This window comes from Medicago truncatula, chromosome 3 (genome assembly GCF_003473485.1).
Source record: "Medicago truncatula cultivar Jemalong A17 chromosome 3, MtrunA17r5.0-ANR, whole genome shotgun sequence".
Taxonomy (NCBI): domain Eukaryota; kingdom Viridiplantae; phylum Streptophyta; class Magnoliopsida; order Fabales; family Fabaceae; genus Medicago; species Medicago truncatula.
In genome coordinates, this window is record NC_053044.1 from 26,021,898 (window position 1) to 26,044,052 (window position 22,155).

At 32.5% G+C, this 22,155-nt stretch overlaps 1 protein-coding gene across 1 annotated transcript; it reads right to left on the bottom strand.

Annotated features, from left to right (window-relative positions):
• Positions 1 to 1,830: 1,830 nt before the first annotated feature.
• Positions 1,831 to 3,078, bottom strand: LOC120579569 (uncharacterized). The gene has a single exon (XM_039832002.1). The coding sequence runs from the start codon at positions 3,076 to 3,078 to the stop codon at positions 1,831 to 1,833; it is 1,248 nt and encodes a 415-aa protein (XP_039687936.1).
• Between the last annotated feature and the right edge of the window lie 19,077 nt (positions 3,079 to 22,155).

Genomic DNA, 22,155 nt, shown 5'->3' on the forward strand with positions numbered 1-22,155 from the left:
GGTATCATCTTGCATTAAGGAATTTGATACCTGAATGAAAAAAATGTAGTATTTTAGAATTCAAAACCTAGAGAAAAAGTATTACCTACTTTTGATCACATCAAAGAAAAGCAAACAAGAGTGTGTGCCTAAATGATTTTGATTTAGTGTTGTGTGTATATAAGTATTTCTCGAAGTCACAAGCACATAACCCTTTGATCCTCATACATAATGCTTGAAAAACTACTTCATGCAGATTGTGACAGCTCTGAGACTTTCTTCCCCACTTTACACGATAAAAAAAATGAATACACTTGTTGTCTTGTAAACATATATCCGTTAAATTTTCTTGACCAAAAGCAAAAGAGTCGCAGTAAGTATGAAATGAGATATCAAACTAAAGCTATATTCATGAAAGTTTCACAGTTAAGTCTTCATTTGGCGATCAAAGCAAAAGTTAAAGCGTACGTGTTCTTACTTAAAAATATTGAAGAACTAATTAATCTCCTAAACTTCATCCATATAATATTAGGAAATAAAAAACTGGAATCAAAAGGGATGATGATTTGATCCTTCAACTTGCTGATCGATTGTGTTTCAAGACCAATATTTTTGTGTTCCCTTGGGGGGAATGAACAATTACATTGAAAGACAAAAAGGTTTGTTTTGGTTACTCTCTTTTGGGTGATTCTATTTCTAAACCTCTTAAGAACAGTTAACAAGAAGAAGCAGAAGAAGAATTGATTAAAGCAAGGAGAATGTTTAATAAAACTAAAGCCAGAAAAGTTGGCCAAAGGCCATGGATGATGCATTTCATGGAGACAGAAAGCAAAGTGGAGCTTGAAGCATTTTAGGTTTATTGGTTATCAAGGTTTATATTTCCTTAAGATTCTTATGATACCATTTCCAAAGCTATTTTTCCTATTGCAATACGTTTAGTTCATGGAAATAAGATAGCTCTAGCACATGCTGTTTTAGCTAGTATTTATAGAGAGACTTAACTTTGCTTAATTGCACTATTAATGAAAATTCCACAACAACCATAAAGAATTTTAGAGAAACTATTTGGGCACCTTTTCAATTGGTTCAAATTTGGGCTTTAGAGAGGTTTCAAGTATTGAAGCCACGCCCTTATGGAAAAGGGCATAACGGTTTACCAAAGGTAGCTAGATGGGGTGGAATAGAAATGATGAAAACTAAAATCTTGAAAAAGGTCATGGATTGTGCAGGTTTTGGAGATGGATTTTTGTGGCAACCATATGAGAATTCACCATGCATTGAGGTCTATAATGAAAAGGATATGTGGAGATGTGGTAATCCATGTTTAGATAAAGAGTTAGAGTCGTTTTCTCGATGTTTGAGGGTTTGTGAGTTGGTTGGTATGGGATGTAAAGAGAATTACTTCCCTCGTCGTGTCGCAATGCAATTTGGTATGGATCAAGATATTCCTGGTGAGGTTTTTCTTTGTAAGAAGGATCCTTGGATGATTTATGACGAGCCAATCCCAATAAATATAGATTTTCTCATTCAATAGTGTTATAGACAACCAAATGTTACTTCTAGATACTCTGATTGGTGGCAGCAATCGAAATCAAGTGAGGAAGGAGATAATAATAGAATCAAGGTTGAAAAATCTAATGGCCTAACTCCACCTGCTTTTACTTCAAAGTTTGAGAAACATCAAATGGAATCTTCTGATGAAGAGGATCACGTAGTTTATGAAGTAAAAGCAGGTGGAGTTAGGCCATCATATTTTTCAACCTTGATTCTATTATTATCTCATTCCTCACTTGATTTTGATTGCTGCAACCAATCATAGTATCTAGAAGTAACATTTGGTTGTCTATAACACTATTGAATGAGCAAATCTATATCTATTGGGATTGGCTCGTCATAAATCATCCAAGGATCCTTCTTACAAAGAAAAACTTCACCAGGAATATCTTGATCCATACCAAATTGCATTGCGACACGACGAGGGAAGTAATTCTCTTTACATCCCATACCAACCAATTCACAAACCCTCAAACATCGAGAAAACGACTCTAACTCTTTATCTAAACAAGGATTACCACATCTCCACATATCCTTTTCATTATAGACCTCAATGCATGGTGAATTCTCATATGGTTGCCACAAAAATCCATCTCCAAAACCTGCACAATCCATGACCTTTTTCAAGATTTTAGTTTTCATCATTTCTATTCCACCCCATCTAGCCACCTTTGGTAAACCGTGAAGCCCTTTTCCATAAGGGCGTGGCTTTAATGCTTGAAACCTCTCTAAAGCCCAAATTTGAACCAATTGAAATGGTGCCCAAATAGTTTCTCTAAAAGTCTTTATGGTTGTTGTGGCATTTTCATTAATGATGCTATTAAGCAAAGTTAAGTATCTATAAATACTAGCTAAAACAGCAGGGGCTAAAGCTATCTTATTTCCATGAGCTAAATGTATTGCAATAAGGAAAAAAACTTTGGAAATGGTATCATAAGAATCTGAAGGAAATACAAACCTTGATAACCAATAAACTAAAAATGCTTCATGCTCCACTTTGCTTTCAGTCTCCATGAAATGCATCATCCATGGCCTTTGACCAACTTTTCTTGCTTTAGTTTTATTAAACATTCTCCTTGGTTCAATCAATTCTGCTTCTGCTTCTTCTTGTTCACTGTTCTCAAGAGGTTTAGAAATAGAATCATCCAAAAGAGAGTAACCAAAACAAACCTTTGTGTCTTCCAATGTAATTGTTGATTCTTCCCAAGGGAACACAAAAGTATTGGTCTTGAAACACCATCTATCAGCAAGTTGAAGGATCAAATCATCATCCCTTTTGATGTCATAAGTAGAAGTTGTGATTGCATGGTATATTCCAGTTTTGATCCATAAAAATTCAACCTTTGCTCTTAATTTGTTGACCCATTTCTTCCATTCTTGTGGAATTCTCCACCCATTGTACTTCACTTCTAATGGCAAATTTGTGGTGGTTTGAGAGGAAATAGAGAAATGGGGTGGAAGAAAATAAGAGTGTTGTTTGATGCATGGTTTAAGGCAATAGGCAGTTCTGACTGTTTGGTTTTCACCAGATGATGGTGAAACCATGAGTTCTTGTTCAGTTGTATTGTAAATGCCTAACCATACCTAACCTTTTCTCCATGGGTCTCGAATTTCCACACCGTATCAGCCATTTTTTGTCTTCCTCACGCCGTGGTAACGAATTTCCTTCGTTGAACTTTTCACTGGTTTTGTCTTCACTCGAACCATTGTTGGCTGATACAAATAAACAAATAAATAAAAAAAAATAATGTTATGTTATTTTATATATAATTGAAAATGAATGATCACTTCTGAAAGAGAGAGATATTTATCTCGATTCTCACAATACCTTCTTTGTCAACAAAAAGAATATCAATTTACTCTTCCTACATAATCCTAAGCTTTTGGAAATCTAACGGCTCAAGCGGCAACTAATTTAAGGAGGATCAAACTATTATCAAATGAACAAAATCTGAATGTTTCTCTCATTAGATTGAAGGTTCAATACAAGCAGCTATATATAGTAGTTACCAAGAAGGAAAAACTAACTAAAACAGATACAAAGAAGAACATAAAAGACTAAAATGCCCTTTAAGTGGCTTTCTTGTGCTGCAATGTATCTATGGAAGGTTGTGTATTTCCTATATTTTCTTCTATGTTCAATATCCCCCCACAAGTTGGAGGGTTGTATATATCTAACATCCCCAACTTGGATAGAAGTAAATTGAATGGTAAAGGAAGCAATGATTTTATAAAGAAATCTGCTACTTGATCTTTAGAAGAAATAGGAAGAAGTTTGAACAAGCCAGCCTGTAGTTTCTCCCTGACAATGTGGCTGTCTATTTCAAGGTGTTTGGTGCGTTCGTGAAAAACAGGGTTAGCAGCAATGTAGATAGCACTCTGGTTATCACAATATAGAACAAGTGGTTTGATACATGGAACACTCAAATCTTTGATGAGGTAGAGAAGCCATTGCAATTCACAAGTGGCAGATACAACAGCCCTGTATTCAGCTTCAGATGAAGATCTTGAAACTGTAAGTTGCTTTTTGGTCCTCCATGAAATGAGGGAGTCACTAAGAAAGAAACATTGTCCAGAAATTGACCTTCTAGTATCTTTGCATCGTGCCCAGTCAGCATCAGTATACCCTTTGATTTGAAGTGAAGAATGTCTGGGAAAGAAAAAACCTCTACCAGGACAACTCTTAAGATATCTTAGGACTCTCATAGCTGCAGTATGATGAGTGTGAGTAGGGTTGCTGAGAAATTGACTAAGTTGTTGAGTGATGTAAGTGATGTCATGTCTAGTTTTTTTGAGGTAAAGTAATCTACCAATCAACCTTCTATATGCTGGTATATCAGAAAAAGGGAGAGTTGAATCATTGTGAAGTTTGATAGAAGGGTCAGAAGGAGTGGAAACTGGTTTGAACCAATTAATCCGGAATCATTCAACAAATCAAGACAATACTTCCTTTGACATAAAGATATGCCAGATTTGGAATGTGCAACTTCAAGGCCTAGAAAGTATTTCAGTTGTCCGAAATCCTTGATTTTAAAAGCATCATGATGTACACTTTTAATAAAAGTGAATTCAGAAAGACTGTTACCAGCTAATATAACGTCATCAACATAAACAAGGAGAACTGTGAAGGATGAAAAGATACTTTTGATGAACATAGAGGCATTAGATGCAGAGTGTTTGTAGTCATGATGTAAAAGAATGGTGGTAAGCTTCTCATACCACTGTCTACTGGCCTGTTTGAGACTATATAAAGACTTAGTGAGTTTGCAAACTTGATTAGGTTTGGTGTGGAACACCTTGAGGAATGGTCATATAAACATCTTCCTAAAGCTCACCATGTAGAAAAGCATTATTTACATCAAGTTGATGTAGGTGCCAATGATTTATAGATGCCAAAGCAATGATAAACCTGACAGTTGTGAGCTTGGCTACAGGGGAGTATGTATCAAAATAATCCAAACCCTCATTTTGATTATAATCTTTGGCTACTAATCTTGCTTTGTATCTCTCAATCCATCAGCATTGTGCTTTACTTTGAAAATCCATCTGCACCCAATACGCTTGACTGCTAGAGGTAAATCAACTATTTGCCAAGTATCAGTTTGATGAAAAACAGTCAGTTCATCTTGCATAACACGTGAATTAGTCTCTTTTATTTTCATTGTTGCTTGTGAGTTACACTCATCTTCATCACTCTCTTATGACAACTTTAAACCAAACATAAAATAGCAAATTGAATATTTTTAAAGGAAAGATAAAAGATTTTGCCATCTACTTTCTTCTTTTTGTTTTTTTTATTGGAAACCAAATAAGAAAAAATGAATTAAGTCACCAAAAGGAATAATTAGCAGCTGTATAGTGGAAGGGAATATAAAGTTATTAACATAAACTTCAAATGACAATCCATTTACACGTACTGATACTAATGTACCCCACGTAAATTTCATAAAATATGCATAAATATAGCTAACAAATCTATAAACTTCTTCCCTGAAAAAAAAAAAAATCTATAAACTTCTGTAAGAAAAAATAATCTATATTCCCCCCACCTTTTACACTCTAAAACAACAAGATTAAGTTATACATACATGACACCACTCCTGTTAAACTTAATATATGACACCCCTGATAATTCTATAAAATAAAATTTAATAAATAAATTGAAATTATTTGATATATAATGAGATACGTCAAAATTAATGTTTTATGAACTTTAATCAAACAAGTTAATTTTGAAGTATTTCATAGACATATCATATGAATTCAGAGTTAATTTGAAGTATCTCATATCCATATTACAAATTCAATCATTTTTAATCCAATGATTGAATTTGTAATATAGATATATGGAAAAAAGTTTTCATAGGTGTCATAATTTTAAATTTGATATTATGGTGTAAATTGATCAGGTGTGTCTATATATATCAATGTGTCAAACTTTAATTCGGTACTAAAACTCACCCATTTATTTTATTTGATTCAACAACCAAGAACAATCATTTCTTTAAAAAAAAAAACCTCGAGATCACTATAATATTTCACAAAATGAAATGTTTCAAGAGTTGTCTCACAAATTTTCAATAAATAACAGATGTTTCCCTCTCTTTGTCCACCACCCCAAGAGAGGGAAATGGTTATAGTAATAAATTCTAACCACCAAGACTAATTCAATCCTTTCATGAAAAAACACTAATTCAATCTTGTTCATACAAAAGTATCATCATGTCTCTCTCAATCTATCTACGTTTGGAAGCAGAAGCATAATAGGGCTATTTATGAAATCTTACTCTTCTACGAAGCCATGCCATAGTTTGTACGCAGATACACTGGGATGCGCCTGTGAAGAGGGCTTGTTTTGTTAGATTAATTAGGGTTGATCTACCTAGGTTGTACTTTCATGATGTATTCCCACTTAGGTTGTACCTGGATCAGATTTAATGTCCTTCCAATTTCTGTATCTTTTATTTTTATTTAATATATTCTCTATTTTGCATAAAAAAATATTAAAGATTGGATTTCTACTTTTAAGGTTTTGATAAAAGAAAGGAAATATGACATTCATGCTCACAGAGACAATGAGATTAAATTAAAAAGAAGGGGTCATTTATGCAACAAAGTTGGCCAATAATTGAGTTTTGAATGCTTTCTGACATTCGAGTGAAAATTCAGACAACTCCACATAACATTTCGCCATCCTTTCTGCAAGTTATTATGATCCGGATAACATGTCTTTAATGGGCTAGTCGGTTGGTACTGTTATAGAATGGGCCAGCAAGTTTTCACGGAATTTCCAGCCACATTCATTAAGGTTAGAGCAATCTTTTCGATCTTCTGATATATTGTTTCGGACCCTTGAGTACTTTGCTTACAAAGTACATCATGAGATAAAAGCTTCACTAATTTCTCAAAGTACCCTTATTAATATAGTTATTAGTAAAGTAGTTAATTGGACTGAGATACAATAAATAAGGCACATTAGACAATGACAAAAACAAGATTCGGATGGTAACATATTTTTCTCACGAGCTTAAAGATCATTTTTATTAGCTTCTAACTTAATTTAATAAGCTAATTCAAATAATCTCTAAATTAAACCTTATAACTTATCATTTTTTCTCTCATTTTTACCCTTATGAAAAAAACAAGATTCGGATGGTAACATAGTTTCCTCACCAGCTTAAAGCTCATTTTTACTAGCTTATAACTTCATTTAATAAGCTAATTCAATTAATCTCTAACTTAAACATTATAACTTATTATTTTTTTCTCTCACTTTTACCCTTGTCATCTTACTTGAAAAAATTAAATATTAATTAAACATATTTTTTTATGTGACTTCATATTTATAAGTTTGTTCAACCGCTAATTTTATCAAAGACTACAAATTCAATAAGCTAACTTATCCGCTAAGTTATAAGCTAGTCACTAATCGTTATCCACTATTTTTTTCCCCAAACAAAGCCTTAATATGAGTATGAGAAAGTAACATTCAACAATGAACAAACAAGAACTTTGAATTTCCATACCTGAACCACCTCCACCATCTTTCATCCTCTGTTCACCAACCCTTATCTTCTCTCCAACATTTTCATCTTCGAAATCAACAATCTTTCTCTTCTTCACAACCTCATCAATACACTTTCGATATCCTAATTTCCCTTTCACAACACCACCATTTTTCACCAACTCGTTCTTATACCTTTCTTCTTTTACCCTCTTCAGCTCCATCTCCACACTAATCTTATCCGACCTCTCCATTTGAAATTTCTTTTCAAATAACTCAATTTTCTTCTTCTTCTCTTTGATTTCAGTTTTGAGCATTGCTTCCCTAGCAACTAGGGTTTCTTCAACAGCATCGAAATCCCTTTGTATGAACGTGTCTCGGAGCTTGGAAATGAGCTTCGAGATGCTCATGTTTTGCATATTTCTCCGGCTTCTCCAGTCATTAGGTCCGGAAAGTTTGACAGATCCGGTTCGGATTTCGGGTTGATTTTCCATTAGCAACGGTACTTAGTATCCATGTTATTAATAAGAAACACAAATTAATTCCACTATTTTTCCTCAATTTTAAATAAATTCATTAAATCATTTAGAAAACACAACATGATAAAAAAAAAACAAATAAACTCACTATTAATTCTATTGACGATTGAACAATCATCAAGGTTGTAAGACTACACATTGCATAACTTTGAAAATAAAGAAACATTGAAACAATCAATCATACCAACACATAAAAAAAAACTTTGAAACACACACAGAAACACATAAATAGCAAAATTTTCAAGACAAATTTGGACTAGTTAGACCAAGGACCAGTTGTTTCCATATTCACATCAGGAAATAGTAACATGGAAAACTCCATAGGAAAAAATACAGTGCACTGTATAGTTTTCATACAAACAAAATGGGATTGAGAGTAATAGATTTCAAATATTTTTGAAGGATTATACCTAAAGTATTTTACCCAATATTGTTGTGAAAAAAAAAAAAGATAGGCTTGGGAGAAATGTATTCTCAATCCAAATAGAATTATTTGAAAATTTAATTAATAGGCTTATTATTTTGTAAATAAGTTATTTCAAGGATTAATTAAAGCACAACATAAGAATTACCTATGAAAAAAACTAACTCTACACACAAATCTAATCAATGGGTTAACAAATCTTAGTAGAAAGACCAAAGCTTTAAGTAAAGCTTCAATATCAAAATTCAAACCTTAAACAAAAGAGAACTACACGATTTAAGAGCAGTGACGACTAATTGTTCCAATCCTCAACAATTGAACAACGCAAGATCTTTAAATCAAAGTAAATTTTGGACTTCAATCATTTCAATATAAAAAAAGACCAAGAAAATGTACTAATCTTTCCGATTGACTAGATTTGAAATAAGTTTCACATAAATAATCATAAAATGACTTTCAATGTTAGATAACTACATTCCCAACCCAAATATAATATTTCAAAAATTCTATTTTCAAGCTTATAAATTTATAATCAAGGTATTTTAAACAATAATAAGCACACAACAGAAGAGTCTCTTTTGAAAAATCTCATTGTACACACAAATCTAATCAATCAGTTAACAAATATTAGTAGCAATCCCAAAGCTTCAAAACATCATATGAAAGTTCAAACCTTAATCGAAATAAAACATCATAATTTAAGAGCGGTGATGAATAACTGTCCCAATCCTCACAAATCAAACAACACCTCATATTTAAATCAAAGTAAGTTTTAGACTTTAATAATGTCAACATTGAAAATCAGTAAGAAAATTCCCCAATCTTTCGCATTGACAAATTTTTAAATTAGGTTTACAAAATTATTCAAAAAATGACTTTTCGATTTTAGAGAATGATTTTCTCAATCTAAATATTATTACTTAAACATTCAATTTTAAAGCTTATAAGTTTATAAATAAGTTATTTCAAACATCAATTATCACACAACATAAGAATATCTTATGAAAAAACTCATTCTACTAACATATATCCAACCGATCGGTTAACAAATCTTAGTAGCAAAACTAAAACATCAATTAAAGATTCAATATAAAAATTTGTACCTTAAGCAAAATAAAACTTTGCAAAGCAGTGATGAATGGTTGTTCGAACCCTCACGAATCGATAATGATTGATCTTCAAATAAAATAAAAAATTGAATAATGTCAATATTGAAAAACGGCGAGAAAATGAAGATAATCAAGTGAATAGAAAATTACCACAAGTCTTCCATGACAATGAATCTCGATGACGGCGGATAATCTTACAAGAAGGAAGAAACGAAGGAATGTTATCAAATATATATGGTCTCAAAACCTACAAGAAACTAATATATAAATAGTCACTGATGTTTTATATAATTATAAAAATGACCTCACTTTTTTTTTGGTTTTTTTTTAAAAAAAAAGCCTAAAAGTGTGTAGAATGAGCTATCAAAATGGGCCACCTATGGGCCATGTGTAACGCCCTATTTTATTTAGAGTCTTTTTATAATTTAATTGATTTATTTTGATAAGTGATATTTTTGTTGTGTATTGATATTTATTAGTAGCCCCTATTTTATTATTTAGTGGAGAAATATAATTAATTAGAATAATGAGGCTTGGGGGGCAGAATTTAAAATAATGGAAAATAAGTAGGTTAAAGATTAATATAAAGGGGAGAGTCAGAGTTAAAAAAATTAGAATACGTGCAAACTGTTTTTTTGGGAGAAAAGGGAGAAAGTGAGAAGTCAGAGAAAGAGAAGAGGAGCAAGCTTTAGAGTCCGAATTCAACCAATCTAATGTAAGGGTGGGACTAGCTTTCTCTAATAATGGGTTGTATAATTCTGAAAAAGGGTTTAACATGATTGTTGTTGTTTTGTTAGTTTTGAGGTTATAGAAATTAGGGTTAATTTGTAGAATTGATTGTTGAAAGAGTAGGTAACACTAGGTAATGTTTCATATCATTTTGGGATCATAAGAGCTCCGAAAGTGGACATTTATGGCAACTTAGAAGCATCCCCGTAGCTCAAAAACATAGAACTTGGAAGCATCGCATCGCAGCGCTGCGGTAAGGGCGCCTAGCGCCCACAACCCGAGAGATGGCGCCTCAGGTGTCTTATTTAGGCGCCTAGTGTCTACTTATGGGTATTTTTGACTCATTTCTATTCCGAACTGGGTCCTGGTGTAAACTTGAAAGTTGTAGGTATGGGTGTTAGCTTTTCAATCGCTATGGTCTCACCTCAACCAGACATCTATAACGTGAGGTATGATTAAAACACCACACATGGTTCAGCACAGTCGTGCAATCTGCCTAGGTTCAGGAAATCCATTTTTTCCACCCTTCTCTGTACCGAATTGGATCTAGGTCTCTTCATGAAAAATGTATATATGAATGTTAGCTTTCTTGTGGATTTAGAGTGACTCCTTTTAGACTTCTACAAATTGAGTAATGATTAAAATACCGTGCTTTGGTCATGTTGCGATCTTCATGAAACTTCAGCACAATCCATTTAATGGACTCGAAAACATCTATGAAAGTAATAGTGAGTTTAAGGAAACCGTTAGCACTTAATGTGAATGTAAGTATCCATAAACCACATATCTAAATGAGGGAGTGTATATGGGTATAAATAGAAGTGATTACCTAAAGGTAATGACGAATCCAAAACATTAACTTGTGAGAATGGCTTAAGACAATAGGAGATAGTAATGATTAAACTATATATGAAGATATGTTCCTAGACTTAATGAGCCTAAAAATAATAAGGGGATACAACTAATGAGGGTTGTGTAATCTAAACATGATGTTGAAATAACGACGATGTAAGCTATATATATAATATGTAGATATGATGTTAATTGATGAATATGATGTTCTATGATGTTGTTCATAATTGTTGAATTATTATATGAATGTATATGTTGATGAATATGATGTTATATGATGTTGAATTATTATATGAATGTATATGTTGATGAATTATGATATTATGATGCAAAGTCGTTGTTGTTGTCGTTGCCGCTGTTGTCTTCAATGTCGTTAAAGTTGTAAGTTGTTGTCGATGTCGTTGAAGTTGCTGGTTGTTGTTGCATTTGTTGCTGAGTCCATGCATAATCATTAAATTTGGGGGCTTGATGCTTTGTTGAATGTATAATCATTCATATAAAGTTGAGGGCTTGATACCCTATTGATTGTATAATCATTCATATAAAGTTGGGGGCTTGATGCTCTGTTGAATGTTTGATCATTCATACCACGTCGAGAGCCTATGCTCTATAAGTTGGGGGTTCTTAAGCCTTTATGGATAGCAAAACCAATCCTCAATATATAAATTATAAAAACTAAATTCCCACTAGGACCCCCTTTTCCAATAAAAGTAAATCAAAAACAAATAGAAAAGATGCAAGCCAATATTATTTTACTCCAAACATAAAAAAATAAAAAATAAATGCTAAAGTGCGATTTTGAAACAAAGCAAAGAAAACATATTATAAAAATAAAAGCTTACTTGAAATCAATTAATTATTAAATACATTTTACATTAATACTAAAAACGAATTAAGTATCCATAACTTTTCTTTTATATTCTTAAATGGCTTAAATGCACTTTTGATCCCCCAATTTTAATTTAATCGGAATTTTAATCCCCTATTTTCAAAATCACTATTTTAGTCCCCCTGTTTTACATTGTTTAGGTTTTTTTTAATCCCCACCAATTTTAATGATTTGTCATTGTCATTAATGACATTGCAGAGGCGTGAGAGTGTGTGTTGACTAATTAATTTCCATGTCATTAACAAAAATAATTAATTAAATAGAAAATGTAAAAACTAATTGATTTATAATTAAAAAAACTTTTCATTTATATTAATTTTCTATGTCATTAACAAAAATAATTAATTGAATAGAAAATGTAAAAACTAATTTATTTATAATTAAATAACTTTTCATTTATATTAATCCTAAACATATTTTTATCCATGTGAGCTTAGCTCAGTTAGTAAAGACAATGCATAATATATGTAAGGTTCGGGGTTGAAACCCCAGACACCACACAAAAAATCATAAACATATTTATTTTCATACTTTCTTAATCCTTAGTTAATGTTTATTTTGAGTTAGTCGTGACGCGCCGCTATTCTGCATTAAGAACTATGATTTAGTCGATTTTAGGATGTTACTAGAAAGCTTTGTGGCTTAGCTAAAAATTATGGAAGTTAAGTATCGTCTGCAAAAACCCACTTGAGTTAAATTTGGTGGTATTGACTTCGAACCTAAGAGTGTGTTCCTCTTCAAAATCTTAGGTTCGGTTATTCCCAATATCAATTTGGGTGAACTAATTTAACTTCAAAAAAATAAAAATATTATATGCAAGTTTATCTATCGATGATACACATGTGTTAAGCGTCCCACAATGAATGAAATCATGGGTTAAGAGTTATAGATCGAATGATTTATTAAAAAAAAAAAAAAAGTTATAACTCATAAGGTTCTCTCTTCCCCTTCTATTTCTTGTGAACCGTCACCAAAACCCTAGTTTATTCTCCTTCATTCATCAAAGAGGGCTGATTTAAGGTCAATTTTTGACCCAAAATCACCCCTCTAACTCGTTCTTTTTAATTATCTTTTATTGAAATAAATGATTTTCGCATCTATTTTATTTTTTCTTTCGTGATTTCATCGTCTTAGTGCGACATTGTTTTGTTCGTCGTCTTTGTGCGACGTTGTTTGTCTTTCTTGTTTTGTTCAGGTATTTGTTCGGTTCAGATTGTCAGATCAACTTCGATCAAGTGCAGATCAAATCAATGACTTTGGAGTTGTCAACATTGCAGATCCGAAGACATGGGTATTCCGGAGACCTAAATATAGTCATATGCGTAGGCTTTAGTACTTTGTCGTTTTATGCTATTAACATGGATGTTGTGAGTTTGTTCACATATTCGTCCTTTTTGTTTTAAGCGAATTTTCATTGTATCGATGTACTCTATCAATTCGAATGAATGAATATCATTTATTTTTGTAAATAAAAAAAGTTATACATTGAATGATATTGTCTATAAATGAGTTTTAGTGAAAGGCATTTCTCACATTTTCAGTTGATTTTGGAGGAGTTGAGTAAGGCTTAATCTAAATTTTAAGATGACATCAAAGCTACTTTTGAAACCACAACTATTGTGCCACTCAGTTTTAAAAATTTCACATTAGATGTGATGATAGTGGGTTAAAGTTCACACATCGGATATATTGTGCGTTAATATGGATGGCAATTGGACTCAGGTCCGACAGTTACCCACAAAAATTATTTAAAATGGATTGGATAAAACCCCGCTTTCATGGGTTTGGACACGGGTCCAGGTAATACCCATAAATTTAAATGGATATGAGCACGCGTAAGGGTATTATACTGTCCAACCCCGCAACCCCGCATATACATATTTATATAATATCATAAATAATTTATTTATTTTTGTGTATAGTTAATTAATTTATTTAGCTATTTATGCCTAAACCTAAACAAAAAAACTACTTAATACAGTAACAGCTCCATCCTGCCGGTGTACAATTTTTTAGGGATATTTTGGATGTTTTTTATTTGACTAAATACTACAATTCGTATTATTTTATGAGTTAATTTAAAAAAATTTGGACCATAGTTTTATTTCAAATGTGATGTTTTTATTGTCTTTTCATAGTTAAAATGCGGTAATGGATGCGGGCATGGACACTTAGGTACCCGTAGGGTGTGGGGAAGGGCACTAAAGCTGTTGCCCACGAGGAATGGGCACATGTATGAGTATTTTTTACAAATACGGGTATGGGGAAGGGCATTGTAGTACCCTTTTCAATAGCGGTTCTAAGGTCCGGCAAGTCCGGGCACTTGCCCAAATTTTTTGCAATTTCTTATGTAAATTCACCTAAATTTCTTATATAAACCCCTATAAATTTGACAATTTCTTTAGATTTTTTATTATTTGCTTGCAATTTTTTATATAAACCCTATAAATATGTCGTAATTTCTTTTTATCTAGACTTTATAATAATCCTGACTCCGCCACTCACCCTACCCATAGGTACCAATTGCCATCCATGCGTTAAAAGTCATCTTACATTATAAGTGCATAAAAATCAATCTCCTCTTGCATTTTTAGACGTGACGTAAATCAAAACACTTACTACAAATTTTAAAACTCGAAAGAATTAATATTGACTGGAAGACACTTGGAGAACGTTGTCTCCTCGTGAATCCAGTTGACGCCACCTGAATTAAACAGAATCAAACAACAACTATTTTGACAAACATGTTTGCCATTTAATAGAGCATTGATACTTTACAAAGTTTACCCTAACATGACTAAAAACCAAAGTTTCCATCACCTTCATCCAAAATTTTGCTACTCATATATCTAGCTATCACTTCTCTTTGTGGTCCATACAACAAAAAGTTTATGTGCCAAGTATGTTTTCGTATCTAATATGTCCATGTCTACTTACCTCGGTTCAACTTAGTTAAGAGTTCATTCCAAGATTAGCTGGCATTGGTTTTCATGTTCTTGTTGCTTTTAAAGGATGTACAATGGGAAATATCCATATCAAATTTGTCAAAGCTGGAACTAGAAGAGGAACTATCACTATCTAAGCCATCCAAGATATTCATATTTGCAACAAATTCACGAGAAGAGACAAACTCTTTTTTGGGTTCAACCAGTTTTGTTGCAAGGTTTTTCTGAACAGCTCCCGATGAACATGTCAGCCGATTATCTGCAATAACACGTGAATTAGTCTCTTTTATTTTAATTGTTGCTTGTGAGTTACACTCATCTTCATCACTCTCTTTACAACTTTAAATCAAACGTAAAATAGTAGATTGAATAGTGCTAGCAAAACACTTTTTTATTGGTTGAAGTTCAAATAAATTCCACTAAATCTTGTTATGTAGGCCTCACATCGATTTTGTGGGACTCATGAATTTAAACAAATAGAAAAGTGTGTGTTGAAAAAAGTTTCAAGAGTCTGTTGCTTGCATAATTATATAGAACAGTAGACTCTGTATTGTAAAATATACAGCTTATATATATATATATATATATATATATATATGCTCTCATCAAGTCTAGATATGCATATGGTAGTATACCTACCAACCTAATTTTGATAGGAAAGATAAAATATTTTGGTACCTACCTTCTTCTTTTTGTTTTTTATCGGAAACCAAATAAGAAAAAAAAAATCACCACAAGGAATAATTAGCAGCTGTATAGTGGAAGGGAATATAAACTTATCAACATGATTTCAAAATGACAATCCTTACATGTACTGATACAAGGGTACCGTACCTAAATTTCATAGAATATGCATAAACATGACTGCTAATAAATCTATATACGTCCCATTTTTTACGAGTCAATTTCCCCCATTAAATTGTAAGTTTCGTTAATTATCCCCTTGAATTTAACAAAACTTCAATTACCCTTTTGAAATTGCACAACGTTAATCAATTTACCCCTCCGTCAAATTTTTATGTTAACTGTTTACGCTTATGATCAAATACCCCCCTGAAATTTTGCACTTATGTGCAAAATGCCCCTAAACTTAAAAATTTAGATTTTTTTTCTTACCAAAAATCATACATTTAGTTCTTCAAGTAGTATATTGTATCTATTGTCATAAAAATTCTATTCAGAAGAAAACGAATGAATATACGCCAAAGAAATCATGGTTTTATCATGTGCAGCCTTTTCATTCATATTTCATATTTATCAACAAGGAGCAAGATAAATTTTTTACAAAGAAGGTAAAACTAAAAACCAAACATTAAAAAGATATTAAGTTGTTCAAATAAACCATGACAAGAATGTCATAGCAGCAGAAAATTGATATCTATCACATAACTTTGTAGTACAATGTGATCTACCGGCTTCATGCAGAAGGTCTATGACATAATCTATTTAACATGTTAAAGCTAATAGATATGACATTTCCTGCATTATAGAAATTATATCATTAATTAAGTTGCAAATTCAAAAAACTAAGCCTTGTTTCTTCTTCCTTCTGCAGATATTAACCTATGAATTTTTTTATGGACACACAATTATCAAATACTTGTGTACTTTATGACTGCATACTCTAACATAATTACCAACTTGTGTAAAAAAAAGTTTTCTACATATGTATATATTTAAAACACTTGAGAGTAACATACCTTCCATAAAGATTTATATGACCAATAACTGCATAAACATACATTCCATACAGATTTATATGATCAATAATTATTAATTTGTTTGCCTTTAATATCTTGAGTCAAGGATAAAAAAAATATAAATTTTCAAGTTTAGGGGGCATTTTGCACATAAGTGTAAAATTTCAAGGGGGTAATTGATCATAACCGTAAACAGTTAACAAAAAAATTTGACGGAGGGGTAAATTGATTAACGTTATGCAATTTCAGGAGAGTAATTGAAGTTTTATTAATTTCATGGGGTAATTGACGAAACCTACAATTTGAGGAGGGAAATTGACTATTTACTCCATTTTTTACTCTCAAAAAATAAGATTAAGTAATAAATATAACACCACAATATAAAACTTAATGTATGACACCTCTAATAATTATTTACTGCATAATCATATTAAAAAAAATGGTTGGATTGAAACGCTCTGAAGCACGGACATTGCTGTCGGTGGGTGTGTCCCGATATCAGACACGTATCGTTGTCGGACACGCGTCAGACATCGGTACGACATGTGTCAGATGCAGGTTGTGGTGTCTCAAAAAGAAAAACAGAGACACGGAAGCGACACTGCAAAGACACGGTTTGGGGACACGGCTGAGAAACAAAACGATTTAACCCCAAAAAAAAAACAGCAGAACTTTGGGCTTCTTTCACAACGACTGCTATATAAAAAGAACCAAAATCCTAGAATAGCAAGCAATTGATCGTTTTCCAGTTTCCACTCTGCCTCCCATAGAGCTTTTTTCTGGATCTGGATCTGGACAGCAACAACAGTTACAACGCTGAGTCACTCACTCACCTCTGAAATTTATCTCTTTGCCGGTATGATATGAATCAACCTTCTTTAACCTTTCTATTTTGACTTGTCATTTCTTTATGCTATTTTTTCTCTTATGTTTTCAATTTTTTTTGTTCAGTACTATGAAGCACGGACTCAGACACAGACAGGGGTGGGAAAAAAAAAAACCGAATTAACTGCTGAACTAAACCATTAGTAACAGTTTTGAAACTGAACTGAAAGAATTTAGTTCAATTCGAAACGGTTCAGTTTGGAACAGTTCAGTGACTAAAATTCGATTTCGTTTGTTTGTTTTTTTTTTTTTTTTTCTCAGAGGTATCAATAATTCAATTCTATTTGAAAGTTCAGTTCAGTTTGATTCAGTTTTCATCTCAAACTAAACCATGTCCACCCTAACGAACACCACTACACGACACCGCTAACTTAAAAAACACAAGATATATATTTATTATAATTAAATAAAACAAATATTCCTCAAAAAATAATATTCCAAACAAAATATATGTCTTTCATCTAAAGTAAACTAACCATTTAAAAAGCACCCCTAATTAAACAAATTAAGATATTCAGCCATCTAATTTGTCATCATCTTTGATAAAGGCCTCCACTAGATCAGGTTCATCACTTCATCTAGAGATAAATTAGCAATTTCAAGAATTCCGAAATCATCAAGTGACCCAAATTTATCTCTTGCAATACTAATCCTTGAAAGAAGAAGGCTGCTATGAACAAATATTAAATCTTCTGCCCTCTGTGGTGTCATCTTGTTTCTCTTTAGAGAATGTATGAAAGAATACGTACTTCAATTCCTCTCACTGCATGAAGATGAACAAGGTTGCGCAAGCAGCTTAAGGGCAACATTTTGAAGTATTGGAGCATTAACATTGTGAACTAGCAACCAAGCTTTTGGTGGTTCCATCTTACCCCTATCAATCAAAGTTCAATGTCAGCAAAACTGTCTCTCCCATCTGAGAAATTGGCAAACTCCCAATGTACTACCCTCCTTTCATCGGCATCAGGAAATAGTTTTTTGAAGCATTTTTTTCTTTTAGCAGCGAGCTCTCTATCTTCATGTGGAAGTTCTCGACTAGGATCTTCACTTAGCATTCCTGAATATAATAACTACAATTTAAAAAAAAAAACCATACACATGATTAGAAATATTTGTCATCTTAAATAAATATAAACAAAAAAGTATTGAGTTAATATTAAATAACCTGGGATTTAGGGAATGAGCTAAACAATGACGAGGTGTGCTACTCTTTGTCCAACGAGCAATTAATCCTGAGTGCACAAATTCATGAAAGGTTGATGGTTGTTCAACATTTGTCTTTCTTTCATATGCATATATAGCCTTCCTCACAACTTCGCAATGATTGAAGATGTGAGGAAGGCTATATATGCATATGAAAGAAAGGAAGATTTCGAACAACCATCAACCTTTCGTGATTTTCATGAAGTTGTGCACTCAATATTAATTTCTTGTTGCAACAAAGAGTAACACACCTCTTCATTGTTTAGCTCATTCCCTAGATCCAAGGTTATTTAATATTAACTCAATACTTTTTTATTTATATTTATTTTAAGATGACAAATATTTATAATCATATGTATGTTTTTTTTTTTAAAATTGTAGTTGTTAAAGTCATGAATGGCTAAAGTGAATTTGGAGTTTGCCAATTTCTCAGATGGAAGAGACGGTTTTGCTGACATTGATGCTTTGACTGATAGGGATAGGATGAAACCAAAAGCTTGGTGGCTAGTTTTTGGTGTTAATGCTCCAATACTTCAAAAGGTTGCCCTTAAGCAGCTTGCGCAACCTTGTTCATCTTCATGCAGTGAGAGGAATTGGAGTACGTATTCTTTCATACATTCTCTAAGGAGAGAGAAACAAGATGACACCACAGAGCGCAGAGGATTTAGTATTTGTTCATAGAAAACCTTCGTCTTCTTTCAAGGAATAGTCCCTAGTACCATGAAGAAGAAACTAAAATGTGGGATATTGCTGGAGATAATTTTGGGTCATTTGATGATTCCGAAATTCTTGAAATTGCTAATTTATCTTTAGATGAACCTGATCTAGAGGATGCCTTTATCAATGATGATGACAAATTAGATGGCTAAAGATCTTAATTTTTTTTAAATATCGGTGCTTTTTAATAGTAGAATGGTTACTTTACTTTAGATGAAAGATATATATTTTGTTTGGAATATTATTTTTTGAGGAATATGTTGTTTTATTTAATTATAATTATATTATAATAAGTATACCTAGCGGTGTCTGTGTCTTTTATTTTTTAAGTTAGCGGTGTCACGGTGTCTGTGTCGTGTCGCAGTGTCCGTGTCAGAGTACGTGCTTCATAGTTGAAACGTATTCATAGATCCTGCCTGTAAACAAAATTTAATATTAATTTGAAATCATTTGACATGTCAACGAGATGCATCAAAATTAATGTCTTATGAACTTTTATCAAATGAGTTAATTTTAAAGTATCTCATTGACATGTCATATGATTTCAGAGTAATGTCAAACTTTAGAGATATGATCATTTTATAATCGCTTTAAATCCAACGAATGAATCTCTAATACGAATATCTGAAAAAAAGTTATCAAGGTGTCATAATTTTAAGTTTGACATTGTGGTGTCAATTGATCCGTGTGTGTATCCAATGTGTTAAACTTTAATTTAGCACCAACACTCATCCATTCATTTTATTGATCCACAGCCAGAGCAATCACTAAAATGTTTCACAAAATTAAATATTTTGAGATTTGTCTCACAATCTTTCATTAAACAAAACGTGGAAACTGAATTGCACTTAGGTGCAGCTAAGCCAAATATAATTAACTGCAGCTGGGTAGCAAACTACAATTAGCTGCAATTAGGGTTATTAAGGTTATTTTGAGGTGTGGAAGAACAATTTTTGAAATGAAAAGAGCAATTCCCTTAAGGTTAGAGCAACCTTTTCGAACTTTCTAATATCTATTCTCGGCCCTTGAGTACTTTACTCATAAAGTGCATCGTGAGAACAAAAATTCACTAATTTAACGAAGTACCTTATTAATATAATACTTAGTAAAGTAGTTAATTGGATCCAGATACACTAAATAAGGTATATTAGACAAAAAATTGTAATCAATACTTCATTAATATTCTAAAATGACAAATAAATATTTCAAAAGTGATACTTAGGCTTTGTTTGACAATGATAGATTTTGAGCTTCTAGCTAACATTTTTTTCTCATCAGCTTAAACCTCATTTTTACTAGCTAATAACTTAATTTAAGAAGTTAATTTAAGGTCAAATGCATCTAAAGGTCCGTTAAGTTTTTCGTTTTTTTCAAAGTCGTCCTTTAAGTTTCAAAAGTCCCAAACAAGTCCTTTAAGTTTTAAAAGTCCTAAACAAGTCATTTTAGTTTTTGAATCGTTTCAAACAAGTCATTTTAGAGGATGATGGTGATGATTTAGATGATAGCAACAAAGAGCATTATCCACCATTTGTCATGCCTAAACAGATGACTAATTTTAAGTGGGTGTTAGGAGCCATATTTAGTACCAAAGATGAGTTCAAGGAAGCAATTACCAACTATGCTATCTACAATAGGACTTATTTGAAAGATTTCAAAAACTAAAAGGACTTGTTTAGAACTGTTGAAACTTAAAGGACGACTTTAAGAAAAATGAAAAACTTAAAGACCTTTAGATGCATTTGACCTTAATTCAATTCGTTTATAACTTAGACCTTTATAACTTATTTCTTAGCCTCTTCAAAAAAAAAAAAAAAAACTTTATAACTTATCATTTTATTAAACATTATAAATGCAATCAGCTAACTTATCCGCTAAGTTATAAACTAATCACAAATCGCTATTCACTAATTTTTTTTTTCTTCCCAAACATAGCCTTAATATGAGAATGGAAATTAACATTCAATTCAACAATGCATAAACATAATCATCAAACAAAAACTTAGAATTTCCATACCTGAACCACCTCCACCATCATTCATCCTCTGTTCAACAATCCTTCTCTTCTCTTCAACCTTTTCATCTTCCAAATCAACAACCTTTCTCTTCTTCATCCCCTCAACAATACATCTTCCAAACCCTAATTCCCCTTTCACAACACCACAATTCTTCACCAACTCCTTCTTACACCTTTCTTCTTTCACTCTCTTCAGCTCCATATCAACACTAACCTTCTCTAACCTCTCCATTTGAAATTTCTCTTCTAACAACTTAAGTTCTTTCTTTTTCTCTTTGATTTCAGCTTTCAACATTGCTTCTCTGGAAACTAGAGCTTCTTCGACGACGTCGAAATCGCTTTGTATGAACGTGTCTCTGAGCTCGGAAACGAGCTCCGAGATGCTCATGTTCTGAAGATTGCTACGGTTTCTCCAGTCATCATCAGGTCCGAGAAGTTTGACCGACCCGGTTTGGATTTCGGGTCGTTGTTCCATTGGTTTGAAGCAGAGTACGAAAGTTTGAGAGTGGGTTGAAGAAAAAGCGTAACAATGAGTGAGAATGAGAGGGAAATGAAGGAATATGAAGAGTTAAATCAGAAATTGAGTTTACTATGCGACGTCGTTTTAAGGCT